Source organism: Acartia tonsa, chromosome 9 (genome assembly GCF_053477335.1).
Source record: "Acartia tonsa isolate MP-2025a chromosome 9, ASM5347733v1, whole genome shotgun sequence".
Classification (NCBI taxonomy): Eukaryota; Metazoa; Arthropoda; class Copepoda; order Calanoida; family Acartiidae; genus Acartia; species Acartia tonsa.
Genome location: NC_137268.1, coordinates 12,934,194 through 12,958,721, shown reverse-complemented (window position 1 = coordinate 12,958,721; position 24,528 = coordinate 12,934,194). Strand labels below are relative to the sequence as shown.

Genomic DNA, 24,528 nt, shown 5'->3' with positions numbered 1-24,528 from the left:
TATGAGTACTACTAAAAACCTACTGTTACTGCAATACACATAGACATTCTCATCGTCGGTTCGTTTGTTTAGAATGCTTAACCCTCTATTCCCACAAGTATAATACGAATTTGGTTGAGCTGGTGGAAGCTCAACAAAAGACCCACGCGAAGTATTATGTTGCTTTAATCTAAGAATAAATGGTTGGTTTTGTTATTCGATCAGAATTATATAAGTATATTAAGTATTAAGGAAGGAAAATGTTTTTATAAAGTGTATTTATATTACAAGTGCATAAGTTAAGTATGAAAATATTTACAGGATAAGTGTTAAAATTATAAGTAGAGTAGGACAGAAATGTGCCCTAAGTCCCAAGCAGTGAATTGTGCTAAGTGTTAGAACTCTAACATAAGGCCTAAGCTCAATTCATGCTAAGTACTAAGGGGCCTAAATTTAAACTACAATGCATGCCAAACAACTAAGTCATTACCTTTTAAAGCCAGAAAGAGAAGTTGATGGTAGGAGAGTCAATAAATAACTAACTAAATTTAAGAGGTACATGCTATAACATTAGCTTTGGACCAGGATCTTAGTGTTTGTCTGTACAATTAAATGTCTGTGTGTTAATATGTGACGTAAATCAGGCATGGTTGTAGGCATACATATTTGTACTGATTATTTACATGATTACTTTAACAATAAACATAATGTCTTTAATAAACATATACTATTAGCAAATCACATACAAATTACCATGAATAGGCTAGCGTTACCCATATATGGTGTAATATAGGTAGAGATAGGCCTATGAATGCATAAAAGGATACAAATATTGCCTTGGGCCTAGCTAAAGTAATTGTGTCTTGCGCCTGATTGCTACTGGATAATTGCGGGGCACACGTCAATCAAATATTCATAATCTGCTCTATAAAGTGTTGACTTTATATCAAGCATAGATAGATAGCTTTGGATGCGAAGCATTTCTGTAAAAGTCTTATATGTACGTTCAAAGAATTTGAAAATTGAGGATCGCATCTCCACCCTTTTCCTCTGCCAGCAAACTACGTTCTGCTCCTTTGTAGATACTTGGCTGTGTTAATATTTCCGACGCTATTACCTAATATTCAAAGACCCAGGTGAAAGTAGACACAGGGTAGAGTTGCGTATATCTCGTGCCACTCTATTTTTATACTTTAATAGTAAGAGGTAATTTTTAAAAAATCAAATACCTCTGGTTCTGCAACCACCACATTAAAAAAATGTTTTTTGTTTGTTTTATTTTTGGAGGTGTTGTGGGTGTCCCATCCCCCAAGAAAATAGCCAAAAACAACTACAGGTCCAGTAGGTATATTCCCTGAAGAGCAGAATTCAATCGGTTCAGTAGTTACCGAGATCTTAAGGGATGGACAGACAGACGGACGGATAGACAAACATCAAGCTACTTTGTATTATAGATAGTAAAACTAATTTTTGTGTTGATATATGACTTCCTTGTGGTTACAAATGTTAATGCTACAGGCAATTTTTTTACTTTCTCTGTGAAATGTAGTATACAAAACTGAGAAATAAATAATAAAAACTAAATATTATAAAGTAGTGGAATCTATCTGTATGTTTATCCATTTAGATCTTTTAAACGGCTGTACTAATATTTCAAAAATTTTCACTAGAGTTTGTTTTTTTTGAAAAAAAATATTTTTTTATGACCTTAAACCTTTCACCAAATCTCTTATAACATACCCTTTACCAAAATGAGGCCTTTTTTGATATAAACACAACTGATTTAAAAGCAAAAATATAGGATTTTTAAGCCTGCTAATCTAAAGGTCAAAATGAAATTTATATTTTTAACTTCTTTGCAAGTGTAAAACCAACCAATTGTCATACAGACCATCAAGTAACATTGTAGGAAAGGGGGTCCAATTCATTAATATTAGAGAGTTAGAAGCGCCCCGAGCATCCAGTTTTTTTTGAAGAGCAGAAAAATAGCAAAACCATCCTAAAACCCAATCTAAAAATGTAATTGAGAAATCAATTGGTTTATTTATTTATCGAAATATTAAGCTACAGTCTAAAAAACTGACTATGTACTCTATACCATAATTTTTTGTTATTATTATTTTGCTGTATTAGATGAAAATAGAACAAAACAGCATAGACAACCAGGGATCTAAAGGGATAAGACTATGATCGATCAATTAATGTACATCCACAATGATTATACACCAAAATACTCCTTTTAAAGATTGCAATTTGTGGTTGAAACGTTTGGAGGCTCAACTTATTAAACCAACTAATTAAAATTCTTTAAAGTCCCTAACGTGGTTAAGACAACGAACAAAAATGTCATCATAAAAATTTGGGGACTAGTGTAATAAACAGCCCAATGTCCCTTCCCTCCTTGATAGACAACCATTCTTTAGTCGTGATTTAGATCCTAGAACAAACACACTATCTAAGAGGGTACTAGTGCGTAAATTAAAAGATTAACATGAAATCAATTGATATATTATTACTTGGATTATACGCCAGATTTACATGTGCTCTAATAAAGTGAAACACGTAGCTGGCTAAAATAACGATACTATCATCCACACCCTTTACCCCATACCCTTCCATCCTACTGTATGAACCAATAAATGATGTCCATGCTAGTGACCTAAATTAACGACAATTTATCTCCTGTCATTATATCCACATATATTCTATATCCATTATGAAATTCGTGCTTAACCCTATGTGCTGTTATTGTGTAACAATTTGACTTCAATATAATTGCATTATATCATAACAAATGTTTGATAATACGTTTATTATTTAAGTTATAAGGAAAATTTTATTATGATAATCAATATAATAATATTGGAATTGAACCAGATTTCGTGTACTCCATTAATTTGGTACTTTCAGATGACGATTATAACGATACCCACCATCCAATTTATCCTATTCTCTCCCCTTCTACTAAAGTATCGAACTGGCCAATAAATAAGCTCCATTTTAGCAACCTAAACTTAGGACATAATTTTCCCAGTCATTAAATCCATGTATATTATATCTATTATTGTATTACATAATTTTTGCAAATCCGTTGCTAAAACAAGATTTTAATATTGAAGAGTAGAAACTTAATCAAATTGACGTTACTCATTAAGTTTAACTTTGTACATAAGTCGCGGAGCTTATAAAGGTTTTTATTGCATATATTATTTTTTAAAGCTAGTATTTTTTTCAACCTATTTTTGAAAAAAATACACTATTCTAAGATATGAAGAAATATATTTCGATTTTAATAATTTTTAATTTATTTTGTCTCTTGTAGAAATGAACCAACCAATATTAGCTTATTTTAATTGTTATTTAGTTGCTCCACAACTATTTTCTAATTAGATTTTATCTAAAAGTAGGTTTTAGAAATCAGTGTTTTACAGTTTCTGCTTGAAGCAACATCAAACCTCTTGATGTAACAATTATTTTATGTAATTTAAAAGTGAAATAAAGATGTATAACCTGTTTTAATTCATAAATGAATTAAACTGTATTTTTAGTAATTTTTTTTACTTAAATGTATTTTTTAAATATGTATTTTTTTGTTGTAATACTTTTTCTCGTATTCATTCGAATCCGGTGGATAGGAACCGGTTCTCATCCATACGAAAAAACTATGTCTAGCATCGTATTTTATCCAGTTTTCTACGAATGTAGAAATGTACAATCATAAGATTAAAAACAGTTTTTTTAGCCGGTGCTTCGGCACAACACGAGGCTAAAAAAACTAGTTTTAATCTTATAATTGTACATTCTATATCCGCGGAAAGCCGTTTATAATACGATACGAGAAATAACTATTAAATATACTGGCGATAGCGCCCTAAGACGCTTAGTGAAGTGTGGAGTCAAACGCAGGGGCGTCCAAGCTTTTTATTTTGGGGGGGGGTAAAATCTTTTTAAGGGGGGGGTAATTCGGTTTTGGGGGGGGGGGGGGAAATGGCGCGCGAAGCGCGCTGCAAATTTTTTTTACCCCCCCCCAAAATTTTTACCCCGGGGGTAAAATTTGCTTGGGGGGGGGGGGTAATTACCCCCCCTGAAATCTGTTGGCAGGGGTAAAATTTGTTTACCCCCCCAAAATTTACCCCCGGGGTAAAATTTTTTGGGGGGGTAATTTAAATTTTATCAAAAATTTAGTATTAAAAATGCGCGCGAAGCGCGCAAAAATTTTTTTTGTTAGAGATTTTCTATTTTGGGGGGGTATTCACCCCCCAATATTGTTTGGGGGGGGGGGTAAATACTACGGCACCCCCAGGGTAGGGGTAAATTCTAAATGGGGGGTAATCGCCCCATTAACCCCCCCCCCTTGGACGCCTATGGTCAAACGATCACTTTTTATTTCAGTTTTTAAAAGATAAAAAAAAAATAATATAGGTTTTTCATGCTAAAAAGTTATGAACCTTCCTTGGACCTTGTAGATTGTAAAGGAAAATCTTGTCAGTCTAGTGTTTGGCGAGTCCAAAGGTGTGTACACACACAGATACATGGACAAGTAGAAAACATACATCATATTACTTTAAATGTTTATGAAATATAAATTGTGTTTAAATTCAATATTTTTATTTTTTTTTCAGAAACTTAATGTAGCAGTTTAATTGTGAAAATGACTTTGTTGGCAGTGATTTTAGGCATGAATGATAATAATAAATATTTCTATCCCTCATGTCGTTTACAACTGAAAGATAAATTTATAAATGGATTCAATAACAGACAAACACCTTTTTTGGCATTGAAGTTATACAAGCGACTGTCTCATTTTTATTGCAAAAAATTATAGTTTCACGGCCATTCTAAGTTTTAAGTAAACAATAAATATAACAAAGTTAACAAAAGTTATTTTGACGGTTTTAATGAAAAAAAAATGAAACTCCTACCCTAACTTTTCTAAAATATTTTTAATACGATTATTGATCATACTAAACTAATATCTTACAATATTAAACTTAATTATCACTGTTTTATCATTTCGTTTAATCTTCAGTTTTATTGGTTCAATTTGTGCAAATTTATGACAGTGCAGAAATAATTACAGGTAATTTTGTTAAAAATTGTAAAATATTTAATTTTATATCATTATAAAAAACTACACTATAATGACAATATCCATAAGTAGCGACGCACAAAAAATAAAGATAATATATTCAGTGGTCACAAAGAAAGAAAAAAAAGAAAAGAGTAAATGAGAGAGTTCATACAGTGTGTTTTTTTATGAGAACTTTTTTGAAAGCAATTTTACCCCACTTATAGTTATCAGAAATTAATGATTAATAGCTTATTTTTTTCGTTTTTAAAGGCAATTAGTAGAACATTAAAAAAATATTTCAGTTTTCATTTAAAAAGTATAGTAAAATCTAAAATTCAAAACTTAGGTGTCATCATCTAAAAATGGTTTTAGCGCATTTTTCTTATGCTCAAATATTCAACCTTTTTGCAAGAATGGCTGCAAAAGACTTCAAAGTTTAGATATAGAGCTAAAAATGTATACAGATACTATTAGGGACATGTACTAGAACATATCAAAGTTTGAAGGTCATATCTCAACCAGGGAGGGAGTACTGGCCCCCCAAAGTCGACTACAGAAAATCAAATTTTTTTCTTAGAAAATTTAGGTATAAGAAAAGTGCGCTGAAACCATTTTTAGATGTTGACACCTAAGTTTTGAATTTTTGATTTTACTGTACTTTTTAAATGAAAACTGAAATATTTTTTTAATGTTCTACTAATTGCCTTACAAAACGAAGAAAATAAGCTATTAATCATTATTTTCTGATAACTATAAGTGGGGTAAAATTGCTTTCAAAAAAGTTCTCATAAAAAAACACACTGTAGTTATTTCTTGCATTGTATTATAAACAGCATTACGCGGATAAAGAATGTACAAGTATAAGATTAAAACCAGATTTTTAGCCCTGAGGTGGCGAAGGCACGGGCTAAAAAACTGCTATTAATCTTATGATTGTACATTTTTATATTCGTAGAAAGCTGGATATAATACGATGCTAGACACAGTCTTTTTGATGAGAACCGGTTCCTATCCACTGGATTCGAATGAAAACGAGAAAAAAACATTATGATTTATAAATAACTATCTTTTTAAAATAACTGACAGACTGTATTTTTATTAGGAGTGACAGCCTACAATATCAAATTTCCTCCATTATGTAACAGATTGACGGATTGGCATACAGAAAAAGTGAACTATAGAGCAGGATCGTTACTAAAAAGATAGTATAATTATTTTTGATGGCTTTCTTAGTATGTAAACTAGTCATATGAAACAAATTTCATTTTCTAGATACAAAGGCATTTTAGTTTTCCCATAAAATTTGTTCAATTTCTGTAATGTTTCAGATGGAGCTGGAGATACCCAATCTAATTTAAGAAGAATACTTTTTCAAGAAGCAGCCTCTTCAAACAATAAAAATGATCAATTTACAAATACCTCAGCCGAAGATGCTTCTTTGATAAATGATGAGGAAACTACTGATCCTCTATACATTGATTATGATATACTAACTAACATTGGTGAAACTTTAAATGATACAATTACAGCTGAAGATACTCTTGAAGACAGTAAAGCCAATATTGCATCTCTTGAAGAAGAAAATGTGACTACTGAATCATCTAAATTTGAAACTACCAACCCATCTGTTACAGAATCAGATTCTACAACACATCATGATATGTTTCAATCTGAGGTTTGATTATAATCTTTGTATTCTTGAAATTATTTGTTATGAATATAATACCTTAAACTGAAACAAATGCATAACCTAAAACTTAGGGATTTAGTTAAAACACGAGACCGTCTGGAAGGTGATAGTTTTGAATCATGGCTTAACACAGCGTCATAACTAAAGACTTTAAAAATGTTCTTACTGCTACTATGCCAGGTGCACAGCTCATTACTATGCAAGGAATATTACTATGACAGTTGGAACTTCCAAACAAATTCCTCTAATTATACTTGGTTGTTGGACCTGATGATAGAGTGTCAAAGATTTGTCATATTTTTAAATTTTGTTAATAGTGCGGCTGCAGCAATGGGTTTATTTTTACTTGGATCTTACATAAGATTATCATTTACTCTAATAAAGTAAAACTTGTATCTGGCTAAATTAACGATACCCCCGATCCACCCTTTACCCAATCCCCTCCCCTCCTACCGTATGGACGATCTGACCAATAAATGATGTCCATAATTAACGTCAATTTTTCCCCTGTCATAATATCTACATATATTCTATATCCATTGCTGCAGGATAGAAAAAGAAGTATAATTATCTTAGGCTTAGAATTGTAAGTAATATAGGCTTAGGGTAAAAAAACGGTTAACGATTATGTAAGTTGCAAAAAAAAACAAAAAAAAACTGCATTCCTCCTATCACATTTGTTTTTTTTAGGTAGACTCACAAGAAGTTGTACCAGTGTTCAATGGTTCAATATTGCCAGGTTTATTGACTTTCCTATTATATAAAGTATTAACCCTTAACGGTCGGTGGGGGGGGGGGGCGTTCAAGGCCCCCCCCCTCCTCCGGTTTTTTTCTATGTCATTTTCTGTGTGTGAAAGATAAAGAGCCGAAACTGCGTGACTTTTTAAGTATGGGTATGACACATAACTAAGAGTTGGAATTTTTTTGATATCTCCATCCTGGCGGGCACAGGATGCCAGCAAACCTGGCAGGGTCATCCAGGTAAAGAGCAAACATATTTTTTGACTTAAACAAATCATTTTATCTTATCAAAATACTAAAATATCCTTTATTGTACATATTCATATAAAATACAGGTGTTCAGTCGATTCAGGTTCCAAGTATAATCCTGCAGGTCCTGATCCTGCAGGTCTCCAGAAATCTTTAAAAGACTCCTGTGGCCGCAATATTTGACTTAGAGACGTCAAAATTAAAACTTAAGCTTTTCTTACATGTCTACAAAACGTATAAAAAAGATCCACCGCCGTTTTCCCGCCGACTGCGGCGGCTGGCAGCTGCCAAGTACAGCTGCAGCCGCTGAAATTCATATTTTGATATTTCTAATTTAAAATTCACATAAAGATAAACATTTTCTGCTAAAAAATTGTTCTTATAGCTTCAAAAATAAGAAAATTACAGCCATTTGAAATTTTTAAGTAAAAAAGGACCTAAAAACAAAGGTTGTTAAATAAAAGGGTGAAGGAAGCGAAAATGGACTTTGACTTACTTTAGGTCGGAAATTTATAATCAATCAGGGGACTTGCACAAAAATTTTAAGCCCTCTAGCTCTAATAGGGACTGAGATAAAAGGGGGGGGGGACGTACACTTAATTTCTGATAGTCGAAAGTATTTTATGTTATGCATTTTTGTCCTCTTAAGATGTTAGACAAATGCTTTGGGTTAACCTACAATAATCTATTTCAGGTTACTTGTATGAGTGGGGTGTATGGAAAATTATACAAACAGGATACCAGTTCAATTCCTATGATGATAATGCATACCTCTACATTTGGTCTGGTGACATCATTATAAGGTTAGAAGCAAAAAATAAAAATCATATATATCTTATTTGACTTTAATATAATCAAGCTTTTTTTTTATTAAATTGAATGTTTAATTTTGTCATTATTTAATTTTCTATCCCTCTAAATTAAAATTTTATTTAATACCAAAAACAGGAATATTTATGTCTTTAAAAAAAGTATTTCTCCAAATGTAATACAAACTCTCCAGGACAGAATATAGCATACATTGAAAATTTAAAACTATTGCTGATTATCTTTAGAGCAATTATTTTTAGATCTATATATCTATCTATACTCTTATTCAGTAAAATAAAGTGTGTATACCAATCCAAATTATACCTAAAAGACCTAAAGTTTAAACCATCCTTTGATATAAGTGCAGCTTCCTTAAGTAGGATATATCAGCCAGTAGTCAACTTCTTAATAGCAAAGCAAACAAAACCTTTTAACTTTTTTATAATTTGGTTTTTATTTTTAGGTTAAGGGAGCTGAGTAACGGCTGGTTCCATTTCTTTACTGATTATGAGTTGAAATTTATGACTAGCAAAGGTATTGACAGACTCGAAAAACACAAAATAAATGAGTTTGTCAATAGACTAAACCAAACATTGTCACCTGGTTTTGAAGCTGATAAGATAATTAAAATATCCTCCAGCTATAAAACAGCTGACAGTGAAGTGTACACTCAAACAGCTGATTCAGAGACAAATAACAAAAACAAAGACGACATTCTATGGAAAGAAGATTGGGCCCTTAAATTACTGAATGATGATACAAGTTTGTTTATACAAAATGTTTGGACTGATGTGATTATAAGTCTTGAAAAAAGCAGAAATGCTGTAACATACTTGGGCCCAAATGGCAAACAAAAACGTCTATACAGCCTTCTACCTTTACCGAAATTCTAAATTTAGCGTTTTTTACCAAGCTTAAATTGTATATCTGTAAAAAAGAAAGAAAAAATGTTTCCTTTGATCATTCTCTCCAAGAAAATAACCAGACACAGAAATATTTTCAAAAGTTAAGAATCCTGAATGTGCAGGTTCTAATAACAAATCTCCAATTCAAGGCAGCTTAAAATCATATTTTCTTAATCTTTTAATTTTGAAAATCTTGCCAATTAAAGTTATAATTTCTTAAATGCTTTCAATAGTGAATAAGGAGAGCAATATTAAAACAACAATGATATTTGTTACAATTTAAATTATGAACCTTTTGAAATAAATTTTATAATGTTTTTCTTCTCTTATATGTTTATGGTATTCATTTAAATATAAGCATTTTCACTATTTGTTCTATTTCTTCAAGTATGAAGTAAATATTATGTAATTTAGTTATATAGAGTCACTTCACATAAATTTGGTCTTCTACTAACTCTCTGGATAAATTCTTTCATATTATTGGCTAATATTGTCCTGGAAGGACATTTGTCCAAGATTTTTTTGAGTACTTCTTAAGTATATTTATAATGCAGGGGAATTTACCCTTTCATTGTCATTTCCCTTACTAAAGGTCATGAAAACTAAATTTTACTTGTTAGTGAATGTAGACACCAAAAAGAAAGTGAAAATTGGGCCATTTTGTAATCAATCTGCAATCACAATTTTGTAAATTGTAGGATCAAACAAAACAAGAAAATTAGCATGAATAAGATTCTAGAGAAAAAAATTGAATTACAGATTTATGGGATCATTTGGCATATTAATATGAATGATAAGTTTAAATAAAAAATAATATCAAGATTAAAAAAGTCCTCATAACAAATTTTTAAAATAAATTTTGTTATATTTTTTTCAGATTACTTCTCCAATAGTTTTTACCAAACAAATATAAGAATGTGGAGCAAAAAGAAAACCAATGTCCAAAGAAATTTTCTTATATTCTAATAGCTTTCACTCAAAGCAAAGCAAAGTATTTGTTTTTTATTTTTAATCAACAACGCTTCTCTACAAATATTCAATTTCAATGGCACACTTTCCCATGGCTTTTAGTATAAATACATTTTTATATTTTGTTTTATAATTTTTGATCAAATACACAAATTTATGGATAAATAGACAACACAATACAAAACTTGAATTTAACCTATAACAACAGCAAATGATCTGTTTCTTTATTTGAAAGAATAAAGCTTCACAAATACATAAATACTTATTTCATTGCATAGGTACATCTAACATGCATTACCATTTATTTTAATTGAACACAATCTTTACTTTTTGTCTGTCTTCAAAGTGAATTAGACCAGCAAATAATGTTTGAGCAGCTGCATTATATTCTAGAGACACCCTAGATTTATATTTCATCAGTTTTGTTCATTAACAGTAAATCTCTTGTGTAATTGGAACTACTAAAGGCACCAAGGGGAACTTGAGAAGGGGGGGGGGGTTCAATTTGAGTTTTAAAATTAAAGATTAAAATAGTTTTTTTTTCTGCGTCTATACCTTTACAGGACCTGAGAATTTACAGAAGTTACATTTTAGAGATCCTTTGGTACAAACAGGCAGATGGGTAGACATAGATCCTGTCATTTTTAAATAAGATTAATGCATGAAATATTCCTGTTTTGATCTCCATTATTTCTTTCATCTGTATACTGATCTGTTTTGTCTGGTCCGGCAACCACTGCTCCCCAAAGTTTCCAAGGGTTTGGATTCTAAAAGTACATTTCTCAGAAATGGATTTAAGGACATTAGAGAAAAGGTTATATACTTTTTTTAAACACATTCGATTATACCCCTACTTCCACACACAGAAAGTTTCGGGGTGCCATGGACATACCCAAAAACTGTTGAATGAGGATTTACCATCCACAAAAAACCTAGAAACCTCTTTGTACCATTATTCTAAGACCCAAGTTTTTACAAATGATGTAATATTTTTGATTTTTAATTGGTTGGAAACTTTAGACACTAATAGTATGGAGCCAACCAATCAAAATTCTATATGAAAACCCAATGTGGTTTTAAAACAATGGGTACCAACCAGTGTAATTTACAGCCCATTATCTGACCTCCCTTACTGAATTTACCTGAGATTCAAAATCTGTCCAGGAACATTTCTGGAAGGTGGGACAGGACGATGACTTGTGCTGTGCCCTAGAAATTCAATTTCGGGATTTGAGAAAATACTGTATTATATATCTATCATCGTTTATTGACAGCTTTCCGAAGATATTAAATTTAAAAGAATATAATATTAAAACCACTTTTGTTAGAAGGGGCCTTTACGATCTATATGTAAATCAAATTTAGAGAAAAGATACAAAGTAGAGCTAACAAAACAAGTATTAAGATTATGATTTTTATTTTAATATTTGTGGAAATGTGTCTGTAATATGATGCTATATATGATTTTTCAGCGGATATTAATCGGATTCGAAGCCATACTGGAAAATTAATCAAAGAGCAGATTGATAACCTTAAGATGTCAGTTTGCTACAACAATCGAAATTTGTATAATGCCTTTGAGATGGTAGAACCATAAGTTAAAATAAAAGAGATTACGCTTGACATGTAGATTTAAGGTACTGCAATGTGTTTAATTTTATTCTCAGATGAATGTATAATTCTTATTCTTACCTTAAAGGATAGGAATCACCATAACCAACCATATAACTTTGAAATTCTCTGTTCAATCCTGTATAACATAACATTTGACAATAATTCTAATATAGAACTAACTGACTTCTCTTTTAATTCACTGGTTGGGCCAAATCCTATAATAGTTATTTTTCACATCGTATTATAGACAGCTTTCTGCGATTAATAAAATGAAAAAAGCCAAAAACTGGTGTCAATTCTAGGATTTGTATTTAAATATTTATGGAAAATTGTAAGACGACCTATATATAGTATTTCATTATGGCTGAGAACCAGTTCTAATCCAGCGGATATTAAACGGTTTCGAAGCGACACTGAAAAATTTCTTAGGTTACGAGTTAAGGGTTTCCTTATTCTCATAGATTCCTACATATCTATTAAAAGAATTTCTAAGCTAGCATTGGAAAAAATTATTTAACTTTATAAAATCATATTAGTAGCAAAGCTGCAAAGCTACTCTGTAATTACATAAAATACTAAGGTATGCTGTTATTCTTATCAAATATTTTGCCTAGTATATAATCAGCTTGGCTTTTTAAAAAATCCACAATCCTTTGAACTTCTTCTCCTGTAATAATTCAAGACTTTAAAAAGAAAATTTTTAAAACCATATATCACAATATTTAAGAACATACTTAAGTTCTTTCCCTGAAAGTACTAGCGAGAAGAGAACCACCCCTTCCCATATTTTGAAATAGTTGAAAATATGGGATAAGCGCATTTTTTTTATTTTAATGCGGATATTCTCAAAAAGCTCCCAATAAAAAATTTTGTTGTTACCTTTTCCAATATACCAAGACATGTGACTTGGAATTTTTTTAGCCTACTCGTGCTTTTATTCATTTTAGTAAACCCCCCCATTTTTCTATTTGAATAAATCTTCAATTAGAAATGAAAATTTGTAGAAATACAAAACAAATTACGACCTAAACAGTAAGCATATTTTAAAGGCGAAGCTTTTCTATAATTGGGGTCGATCCGTCCGTACGTTCGTCCGTAACGGATAGCTTTTTTCGTTAATTTAGGCACGTTAGAATTGTCCTATCGATTTAAAATTTTGCATTTTGATTCCTTTAGTAGTTAGGTACGATTTAGAAAGCGTAGCAACTCTATAAAATTACCAAAATTTCCGTACGTCCATTTTAAACATGTTGATTTTTTACTTTTTAACAACAAATTTTTATGTGATGTAATCATCCGATTGATCTGATTGTTGGTATAATTGATTTCTGAGACAACAAGTCCTAAATATGTAAGTATGTCAATAAACATTATCCTGTATAAAGCAGTTTTCCAACAAATTTACTTACAATTTTGCTTCGATTCTTATACATTTATATTTTGATTATTCAGTTCTGACACTAAATAAGTGTTAATGTCCGTTTGTCCTACCGTTTCAGTGCCTCGCTTCTTGGATGTTGTCATCCTTGTTTTTATTTAAAACTATACTACTTCTAAGATAATTATTCAAATTGTAAACTGAAATTTATGAAATAAAAAAAAATCTTGAATTCCTTTCTTATCCATATTACTTGCATGATGAAGACAAATAACACTTGCTGAGGCTGAGGCATATATTAAACCTAAATAAGATATTAATTTTAAGTAAAACGGTCATTACGAGCAAAGATGATAAAAGATGTAGTTTTAAAAAGAAAACAAAAATTGGTGGGAGGGGTCATTTTTTTCTAGTCACACAAGAAAAAGATAATAGGATATGGTCTATACAAATATATTGGTTTAAAGCTTAAAGTTAAGAAGGATCAAAAGAATTTCAACCTAACCTCGATAATTTATCATTGCAAGACCACCAGGGGTTTGTGGTCTTGAAATCAAGTCAGAACAATATTTGTCCACAATCAAATTATACTCTGCCTCCCCTGAATTAAAAAAAGGATGACAACATCATAAATAATAAAACACAAAAAAATCGGATAATGCGATAAAAGTAGCATTTGTTGAAATCAATAATATATATTTGAAGAAAAATCTCGAAACCTCTCTCACGTATTTGTAATTTTTAAATTCATACTTAGTATGATGACTAAGAGATTGACGGCCAAAGTAAATTACATACTCTGAATGCTCAGAACAATATCATTCTCCCAAAATTTTGAAAATCGGACTGAAAACCTCAAAGATTTGCTGAAATATGAAAAAAAAAAGTTACTTGTCCTCTCATCTGCCGATACTAAAATCCTTTAGAAGGACGGTAAATTTAGTTTTTATACCGTACCCTACAACAATTTTTAAATAGGAACAAAAAACACATAAGAAAATGGGAAAAATATAAAAATATCTAAAAACTGCTAATAGCAGTCTGACAACAAGAAGTTTAAGCCTTCTATCTTATGTAGCAGCCAAGATAATTATATTGGCCAAGATATTTCCTAAATTTAAAAATATTAACCTGTAATTTGTGCAATAAGACTGAGAGCACCTAGGGTTTTGTTATCCCATGAAAAATCTGACAGCTCATTTGTATTCTAGAATTAAAAGTTAGAAAATATAATTTTAGAAGCTGAGCTTCATACTAAGTTTGAAAACAATTATAACATGCTAACATCAACGATAAGTGCGTACTATAATTATAGAAAATCTTTGCTTTTAGAAATATATAAATTTATTTTGAAAAATTATGAACATAGCTGATTAGATATATAATAAAAAACATTCAAAGCACCAAGTTCTGAAAGAAAAGTTGAGCTCTGCTAAGATATAGTTGTTCTCCAGTTGCTCTGTACAGCCATAATGATGACCACATAAGTTCATCCAAAAATCCACTAGACCTAGTAAACATAATAAAATTAGTAGATTTTTCATGAAAAAAAATTGCAGATATTTTTTTTTAATATTGCGAAAAAATTATTTTGTTGCAATTGAGTTGGAAAGGGAAAAAACATAACATTTTCCAGTATGTCTTCTAAACCGCTTAATAACCGCTGGATTAGAACCGGTTCTCAGCGATACTGAAAAATCATGTAAAACAGACAAAGGCTTTGCAGATTTTTTTTATATTGTGAAAAATAATTATTTTGTTTTAGTTGAATTTTTAACGAATATTAAAATAAAAAAAACTAATATTAACGCTAGTTTTGTTAGCCCCTTTAATCCTGTTAATCTTATAGTTTTTCATTTTAATATCCGCGGAAAGCTCTTTCAAAATAAATCTTACCCATAATGTATATCGGCTCCAGGTACAGAGTAATGATACTTTCCCCTATAGACATCAGCAAAATTGAACAGCTGTTTGGCATGACTTATTAACAGCTGTGCATATTGAAAATCAGTTGCGGCAAACAGCATGGAAGCAGCTGATAAAGCTGCCGAAACTTCAGCTGCTAGATCTGAACCTGTATGATACAGAACAATTTTATAGTAGAATAGAAAAAGTCTTTCCAGTATGACTTCAACACCGATAATTATCCGTTGGATTAGAATCGGTTCTCAGCCATTGTGAAAAATCATGTATAACAACGTATTACAGACAAATTTCCACGAATACTAAAATGCAAAGCATAATATTAATACCAGTATTAGCCCGTGGATTGTTATAAATAAGAACAAAATTGCTTTATTGTTGTTTTAGTTGACTATTTGGTTTTACGTCTTTCAATCCAACTTATAATTCAATTACAGATAAACTTTTCTATCATAACTAATTATCACCGAACCTTGCCCAAATGTGGCAAGTTTCCTAATTTAATATATTTTTCTCTCTGGTTAGTTTCCCACATAAAGGATAAAAAGTTTATAGTTTTAATTTTAAGTTAACGAATATCTAAAAAAGAGCATTTTAACAACTAAATGGGATCATGGAAAGAAAACGAAAACAGAAGCTTCATCGTATTTTCACAGTAGCTTTTTTTATTTTAGGTTAGTAAATGTTAATGATTGCCCCACAGGGTTAGGAAATAGGTCCTTGCAGGGGCTAGAAATAGGAGAAAGGCTTCTTTGAGAATATGATAAAACCCGCTTCAACGATTTCTTTTCAAGATCCACTAAATCTTTACCTGGATTATCTGAATCAATCTTAAATGAAGGCCTGGTTGATATGGAATCTTCTATCCTTGTCCACTGTCCCCAATCCGATACAGGATCACCAACCTTTAGAAAATCCCGATAAATTGATGTATATCCCCCATGATGATACACAATATTACTCCGTCTCTAGATTGATATTTAATGATATTATAAGACTACATAAATTGGATAATATCACTAGATAATACAGGGATAGTACTTAATTATTTTGTAACCAAACAGGTATTCTTCTAATTTTGTAACAATCAGGATTGAAACCCTGTCACCATCCTGGCCAACAAGCAAACACTTATAGATAGATATCTATATTTGAATCGCTGTACCTGTGCGAAAAGTGTATTTTCAGCTGTATGGCACTTGATTAGATAATCTGTGGCCCATCTTACTGTTCTTAATGTTGATTCATATTCTCCACTTTGTCTGTATCCATTCTGTTATCAATATAAGGATGATTTAGTTTAAGTAGTTATATATAAAGCGGTTCCCCTCAAAGTACCTAATAGAGCATAGAACCCCAGTTCCGTAATTTGGAAATCGAAATAAAAGGAGGGGGGATTCCAAAAATAAGGTTCGGGGGATTTCTTGCTAGGCACATTCACCAGATATTTTAATAAGGTCTTAATTGAAATTTTGCTGAAAATATTTAGTTTCTTTTATATATGTTATAGTAAAATATATTATTCAGTAATATAACTTTTATTTATATTAAAGATTGAAATTTAACCTGAAAATCAATGAGGCCCCATGACAACAAAGTAGTTGAAGCTGCTAATGGAAAGGTATATTTCACATAACCTCCATCTGTACAAATAATGTATCATAAATAACATCTAATATTATATGAAATCTTTTTAGTTTAGTTTAACAATCACGCAACCTTACAAAATAAAAATTTTTCACCAACTACATTTTTATTATTTATATTTCTGTAATGGGGTCAACCTTAGGTTTTGGATGCAACCATAAAAATATCAGTATAAAGTGAAAAATCTAATTTTGACAAATTTGCAGGGCTCGGTAGCTGCACGTTTGCCGAGATCAAGCCACAAATATAAAACCGATTGGATGTTACATTTTTAAAAATTAAATAGAGATTGCCATATTTGGGTTAAGTTTTGACTTCCAGCTGATTTTCAAAATCTAGAAATGTTGATATTCCTTAGACTTAAACGCTGCTGAGGCGCGGCTGCCGGGCTCTAAATATTTAGAATAATCTGATGACTTAAGCAGCCATTAACTATAAGTTTACTACCTTGATAATAACCACCTATAAGATCAACCCCATGATCACGACCATCAGTCAGTGCAGAATCACCTCTGTAGGGTATTTCCTTGTAAGAAAAGTGACCGTCAGCGTTTAGCATACCTGAATTGTTATAGTAAAAAACAAGGATGACAACATCCATAAAAGCGAGGCTCTAAAACGGTAGGAAAAACGAACATTAACACTTTTATTTGAACTGAATAAGCAGAATATAAATGTATAAGTATAAACTAAATTGTAAGTAAATTTGTCGCTTATAACATTGTACTTTTTTAGACATAATTTGTTACAGAGAGTGAAATATTTTTTTTCTAGTATAAAGCTCCCCAAGCCATAAGAAAATAAGATAATAATGATTAATTCATGTCTAGGGTAAGTGGGTTGAGCTCTGCTTAAAAATAACTCCCTAAAATTACTGTAACCTGATCTTTGAGCCTGAAAGAACAAATTTGAAAGTTGGATAGCTTTGCTGTAATCAACCTTGTTACTAATGGGTAGGCTTAGGTCAGGAATTCTAAAAATAAATAATTCTATTTTGTATAAGTGTAATCATTCAATTTTATATTTGATAAAGTTAAATTGTACATATCTTTGAGTATTTCCTCTTAATTTTTTTCTCCTTTGTTGAAAAATTATTTTTGTTTGCTAGCTGTCTTATTCCCTCTGGTCAAATATAAAAAAAGACTTAAACCTTCCCGTGGCCAATTTAAAACTTCCCTGAAAATTTGTCTAGCCATTGAAAAGATCTTAACAAACAAACATACAGACAAACATCTTGTTACATTATTAATTAGAGTAAAACACTAGAGGGAGAAAGGGTTAAATAACTGCATTTCCCTATCGCAATGACCTTGTGACGACTCTATATTCGGTTTTTGAAAATCAACCAATGGTAACGGGAATATTAAAACAGCCAGGTAGAGAAAACAATTTGATAGCCGACGAAAAAGGTCATTGAAAAATGGGAGGAGGTAGTTATCTGTATAGTACACATCTATACTTTATGTAGATCTGTTTATTATTATATGTATAGAAATAGGAGGTAATAAATAAATTGTTGACATACTGAGGAACTGGTGTGCTTGTCTCTCCTAGAAATGGTTGTAAGTCACATTTCTTTCCATTTAGTTTAATTCCCTGGATACTAGGGGCCTGCTGTCCACTTTCAAATCCCACCTAAATTTAATATATAATTTGATAATCAACAATATTCTTGTGGATGCCTATAAACCCCCCCCCCCAAAAAAAAAGCATCATTTTTTGTGTTATAGTTACAGTTTCAAAATGTCATGATTTTTCAAATGGAACAAATATGCAACTTTTTTGTGAAACTTTTTTTATCAATCAATCCGAGCGGCCACAGGAACCATCATAAATCCAGGTAAATCCAGGTGTATTGTATCATCCCCCCCCCCCCTCCCCCGGAATAGTAAATATTTGAAGCCCCACCCCCCTAAAACACAATATTATGTCTTTAAGTAGAGAAATGATAAATATAGTAAGTTAATTCTTTTACTTTTAAAAATTACACAACATTTGAAAGCATGAAAAAAAACATTGCTATCATAGAAGCAGTTGGAACTAAATTAACACCATATGTTTGGGGACTTCGATACGCCTACAAGTGTATATCCCAGTATCTAGAGAAGAGAGGGTAATATATGAGCCTAAGGCTATCCCTATGACCTATGTAAAGCTTCCGAAAACGGAGAAGTTATAGAAATCTTCTCGTAAAAACATAAAATATCCTACCTCCCAATCCAAAAGCAAAGGCTCTGTATTGGAGAGATATCCATTATTTGGTTGATTTATCAGGTTCAATTTGTGGCCATTAAAGTCTAGCAAATCTGCTCCGTAGAATGTAGGTAGTGTCACAAAATCTAAAAAAAAAACACAATTCTGTCAATGTCTAAATAAATTTAATAATCTATAGACTATCTATTTATCTATCTATTTATCTATTTATCTATTTATCTATCTATCTATCTATCTATCTATCTATCTATCTATCTATCTATCTATCTATCTATCTATCTATCTATCTATCTATCTATCTATCTATCTATCTATCTATCTATCTATCTATCTATCTATCTATCTATCTATCTATCTATCTATCTATCTATCTATCTATCTATCTATCTATCTATCTATCTATCTATCTATCTATCTATCTATCTATCTATCTATCTATCTATCTATCTATCTATCTATCTATCTATCTATCTATCTATCTAGATGCTGTGAGTATTGGTGCAAAAAATATGACGTAACAAAAAAAATAGCCAATGAGAGGCCACTATAAATTTTACCATTGGTCAATAACGGCCTCTCATTGGCAAATTTTTTTTGTTACGTCACATTTTTTGCACCAATACTCACAGCATCATCTATCTATCTATTTATCCAACCTGAGAATATGACTTCAATGCGCCACTCAGCAGTATCGTCCAAATCAGCTGTTAGTGGTCGTGACGTCACAGAGTTAACTATCAGCTGACCGGAAAAGCCGGTTTGCCAGCTGCTTATGTACTTCACCGTTGCATTACATTCTAGATAGAAAATTATAAATTAATTTTTTTTTATGAATATTATTATAATGTTTACAAAAGCAATTAACCTAGCCTGTCTTAGAATAGTTTATTTTTATTAGAAATATGTTAAAAACATTATAATTTTAAAATGCAAAATAAATAAAACATTTTTACATCTGTAACAATCATACCTATAGTTACAAAAAAATATTGTATTATTTACCTTTAAGGATTAAGCCTCTTTCTTCGAAACTTATGTCTTTGCTTTGAATCAACCTAGATTAAAAGTATTATAAGTACATCCTAACAAAACCTACCCTATCAATAGTAATTTTGTAAATTAAACAATTAATTCAACATCAAAAGACACACAAACATAGAGGGAATTACGGACAATATTTATGTAGCATGACTGATACTCTGACGGACCAAGTAAATTATATACTTGACGCTCATTGGTACATGGAACAATCACAAAAGATGCTGTGAGTATTGGTGCAAAAAATATGACGTAACAAAAATAATTAGCCAATGAGAGTCCACTATAAATTTTACCATTGGTCAATAACGGCCTCTCGAGTCTCATTGGCTAATTTTTTTTGTTACGTCATATTTTTTGCACCAATACTCACAGCATCATCACAAAAATTTTCATTTTTCTATCTCATATAGCAGCCGAGAAAATCACATTTTCCCCAACAAACTAACAAAATGAAATGCGGCGTGAATTATAGAGTAGCTTCACTACTAATAACAAAACTTACTGAATAAAGAAAAATATGAAAAAGCAAAACAAACTGTTCATATTTCCTATCCCCAATAAATAAATGCACAGTTTGAATGAATGAAACTAACTGACTTAATCTGCTAATAATATCCTACCTTTTTAATCCCCCCCCCCCCCCCATTTAATTTCCATACTGCCTTGAATTGCCCCTTCCTTTCTTAATTACCCCTCCTCACACCATGCCACAGGCTATTTAAAGCGGTCAATTAGGAAGATGTGCAAGGGGTTTATTGTAAATGTTGTAATCAGATAATTTCTTATTATAACAATATTGTTTTTGGAAGCGAATCTTTTCTATTATTAGGGTCAGTCCGTAACGGAAAGCTTTTATTGATAACTTAGTCATCGTAAAATTGCCCTATCAATTATAAACTTGCTTGACGTTTCCCATAATTCTTCTGTACGGTTTAGAAAGTGTAACAACAATATATAATTGTTAAATTAAAGTCTGTACATTTATTTTAAACATGATGATTTTAACTATTTCATATTTTTAAAAGTGAAGCTTTTCTATAATAAGGGTCGGTCCGTACGTCCGTCCGAGATAGATAGCTTTTATTCGTTAATTTAGGCATGTTAGAATTGTCCTATCGATTTCAAACTTTGCATGATGATTCCTGTAGTAGTTAGGTACGATTTAGAAAGCGAAGCAACTCTATAATCATTACCAGAATTTCCGTACGTCCATTTTAAACATGTTGATTTTTCTACTTTTTTAACAACAAATTTTTATGTGATCTAATTAACCGTTTGATCTGATTTTTTGTATATTGATTCCTGGAACAACAAAGAACAATATTTTAAGCGAAGCAACTCTATAATCAAGTCTTAAAAATGTAAGTATGTCCATAAACATTATCCTGTATCAAGCACTTTTTCAACAAATTTACTTACAATTTTGCGTCGATTCTTATACTTTTATATTCTGATTATTCAGTTCAGACACTATACAAGTGTTAATGTCCGTTTGTCCTACCGTTTCAGTGCTTCGCTTTTATGGATGTTGTCATCCTTGTTTTAACAACAATTAAATGTCCTACCATCTGATTTTAGATCATCGCTTTTTATAGATTTTGTCATCCTTGTTATAGGTTATTATAGATTGCAATATATGATTTAATTACCTATAAATTGCTAAGCTTTCATTTAATCAGGTAGCTACTTTACAACTAGTGAAATTTACAATATCTTCATGTCTAACTGTGCTATATTATTGACAAACTCAACTTCTATATAATATAACTAGCGGCTTCGCCCCTAGCCTCTGTGGGCTTCGCCCTATAAAGTTATGGGAAGTAAACCCTCCTTAATAGAAATATTCAAAAAAATTATTCTTTGTTTAATTACTCTGTGGTAAAATTAAACCCAGGTTGTGCGCTTTATGCACAAAAATTTTCATTTGTACAAAAAAATTTCAATTCGTAAAATTTAAACCTAGGTTGTTCGCATATACAAAAATTAAAATTAAAAAAAAATATTTTTTTTTTGGGGGGGGGATTTTGCAGTGGGGTTCCCCCACCCCAATTACTGGTTTTTGTTTACAAAAATTTTTAAAAATTAAAAATTTTGGAAGTGGGGATTTTTTTATTTTTGGGGGGTTGAGGTGTCCTACCCCCCAAGAAAATAGCTTAAAACCACCAGAGGACCAGTAGGTATATTCCCAGAAGGGTAGAACCTAATTTGATCAGCAGTTACTGAGATTTTACAAAAAAAATAAACAAAAAAATTTTGGGGGGTGGTTTTTTTTATTTTTGGGGGGGTTGGGGGTGTCCCACCCGCCAAGAAAATAACCTAAAACCACCACAGGACCAGTAGGTATATTCCCTGAAGAGTAGAATTTGATCGGTTCAGTGGTTACCGAGATCTTAAGGGACAGACAGACAGACGGACAGACATCAAGCTACTTTGTATTATAGATTGTCTAATTATATTTCAGATTATTCCAACTACCATATTTTTATTTAAGTACATAAACATATTAGCTTGGCTGATTTTTAGACACATCAATGGTAATAGTGTGGTTTGGCTTTATAATAAAGAAGTTATTGTAAGTCGAGGCTGTGCAATTGCGCTTGGGCCAGCTAAATCTGCATAATTTATCGGCCATTGTCTTATTCCTTTATATACCCTGCTCGGCTGCTTTTTTCCCCGCTATTCAACTTACAGTATTGCCCTTGTTGATAATAACAATCGATATAGTATATTACCTGGATGTTGCACTAGATTTTCAAACTGATCCATAAAAGAGGTCCATATTAGCAAGTTAATTAAACGAGGAATTTTCCTCAGTCAATATATCCACGTTTATCCTATATCTATTATAATAACTTATTCATTAAAACGACATATTTACTGATATCAACAATTTTTAAGTGATGACTAATTAATTGTAAATGCATAGTTTCGAGCTCAACTATTGCCCAGTTCAATAAGCTTTAAGTAAAATGAAGTAATATTTTATATTCTAACTTTGCTTTTCTTATCATAAAAACATACAAAAGTTTTAAAAAATAATGGATATACAACTACTTGGATGTTGCACCTTTTTTTTCTTCATGTGCTACAAATTACAATAAAGTGATACTTCCAGCTGGCAAAAATAACGAAACCCTTTATCCCACTTCCTTCCCTCCTACTGGAGAAGGAATAAGTCATATCATTCTCATATGAACAAGGATGACAACATCCATAAAAGCGAATCACTGAAACGGTAGGACAAACGGACACCAACACTTGTATAGTGTCAGAACTGAATAATCAGAATATAAATGTATAAATGTCGAAGCAAAATTGTAAGTAAAATTGTTGAAAAACTGCTTGATACAGAATAATGTTTATGGACATACTTACATTTTTAGGACTTGATTATAGAGTTGCTTCGCTTTTAATATTGTACTTTGTTGTTCCAGGAATCAGTATACCAAAAATCAGATCAATCGGATTCTTAGATCACATAAAAAATTGTTGTTAAAAAAGTAAAAAATCAACATGTTTAAAATGGACGTACGGACATTCTGGTAATGATTATAGAGTTGCTACACTATCTAAATCGTATCTAACTACTACAGGAATCCCCATGCAAAGTTTTAAATCAATAGGACAATTCTAACATGCCTAAATTAGCGAAAAAAGGTATCCGTTACGGACGGACTACGGACGGACGGACGGACTACGGACGGACCGACCCTATTATAGAAAAGCTTCGCTTTTAAAAAATAGATATAGCATACGTGGATATATTGAAAGGGGAAAATTTGTCGTCAATTTTGCTTGCTAATATGAACCTCAATTATTGGCCTGTACATTCATACAGTAGAAGAAGGAGATATTGGAAAAGAGGGTGGATTATATTAGCAAGGACGTGAAAATATGGTGCAACATCCAAATAACCATCCATTTATCCATATGTCCACTTATGAAAACCCTTTAACTAAAGTAACAGGATGTCTGTTTGTGTATGTGTTTGTGTGTCTGTGTGTTTGTACCGAAGGATCTCGCTAACCGCTGAACCGATCAGGTTCTTCTTCACATGGTAGCTTCTCATAGGTCCCGGGTAGGTTTATAACTATTTTGGTGGAGGGTACCACCACCTTCCTAAGAGAAATCGCCCCTAGAAAAAATTTACCGCCTCTAAAATAATAATTAAGTTATCAAATTCGAATCTCCTCTCCTGAAGTGCTCCTAGAGGCCTCTAGGGGCGTAGCAATAAAATGAGAATTTAATACAAGTGACTAATGAATCAGCATTGATATGATCTTGATAATTTAGTTTT

At 31.5% G+C, this 24,528-nt stretch overlaps 3 protein-coding genes across 4 annotated transcripts; 1 reads left to right on the top strand and 2 right to left on the bottom strand.

Annotated features, from left to right (window-relative positions):
* The first annotated feature begins 4,599 nt into the window (after positions 1–4,599).
* LOC145328243 (uncharacterized) lies at positions 4,600–10,323 on the top strand. 2 transcript variants are annotated; one of them, XM_080171859.1, is made up of 6 exons: positions 4,600–4,655; positions 5,009–5,059; positions 6,385–6,725; positions 7,431–7,479; positions 8,425–8,533; positions 9,004–10,323. In XM_080171859.1, the coding sequence occupies exons 1-6, from the start codon at positions 4,631–4,633 to the stop codon at positions 9,431–9,433; spliced, it is 1,005 nt and encodes a 334-aa protein (XP_080027985.1). In that variant the 5' UTR covers positions 4,600–4,630; the 3' UTR covers positions 9,434–10,323. The 2 variants fall into 2 exon arrangements, with proteins under 2 accessions (XP_080027985.1, XP_080027984.1); XM_080171858.1 differs by having other exon boundaries at positions 6,379–6,725; positions 9,004–9,758.
* Positions 10,324–10,985: 662 nt separating this feature from the next.
* On the bottom strand, positions 10,986–12,692 carry LOC145327725 (uncharacterized). The gene is made up of 4 exons (XM_080171280.1): positions 12,639–12,692; positions 12,107–12,164; positions 11,557–11,623; positions 10,986–11,181 (listed from the first exon to the last, which is right to left on the bottom strand). The coding sequence occupies exons 2-4, from the start codon at positions 12,136–12,138 to the stop codon at positions 11,059–11,061; spliced, it is 222 nt and encodes a 73-aa protein (XP_080027406.1). The 5' UTR covers positions 12,139–12,164; positions 12,639–12,692; the 3' UTR covers positions 10,986–11,058.
* Positions 12,693–13,594: 902 nt separating this feature from the next.
* On the bottom strand, positions 13,595–20,806 carry LOC145328242 (uncharacterized). Its single transcript, XM_080171857.1, has 15 exons — positions 20,734–20,806; positions 20,193–20,245; positions 19,847–19,987; positions 19,188–19,315; positions 18,502–18,611; positions 17,858–17,949; positions 17,424–17,537; positions 16,896–16,972; positions 16,495–16,602; positions 16,141–16,234; positions 15,303–15,480; positions 14,811–14,916; positions 14,538–14,613; positions 13,912–14,007; positions 13,595–13,710 (listed from the first exon to the last, which is right to left on the bottom strand). Exons 1-15 carry the CDS (start codon positions 20,772–20,774, stop codon positions 13,595–13,597), a joined length of 1,530 nt encoding a protein of 509 aa, XP_080027983.1. The 5' UTR covers positions 20,775–20,806.
* Between the last annotated feature and the right edge of the window lie 3,722 nt (positions 20,807–24,528).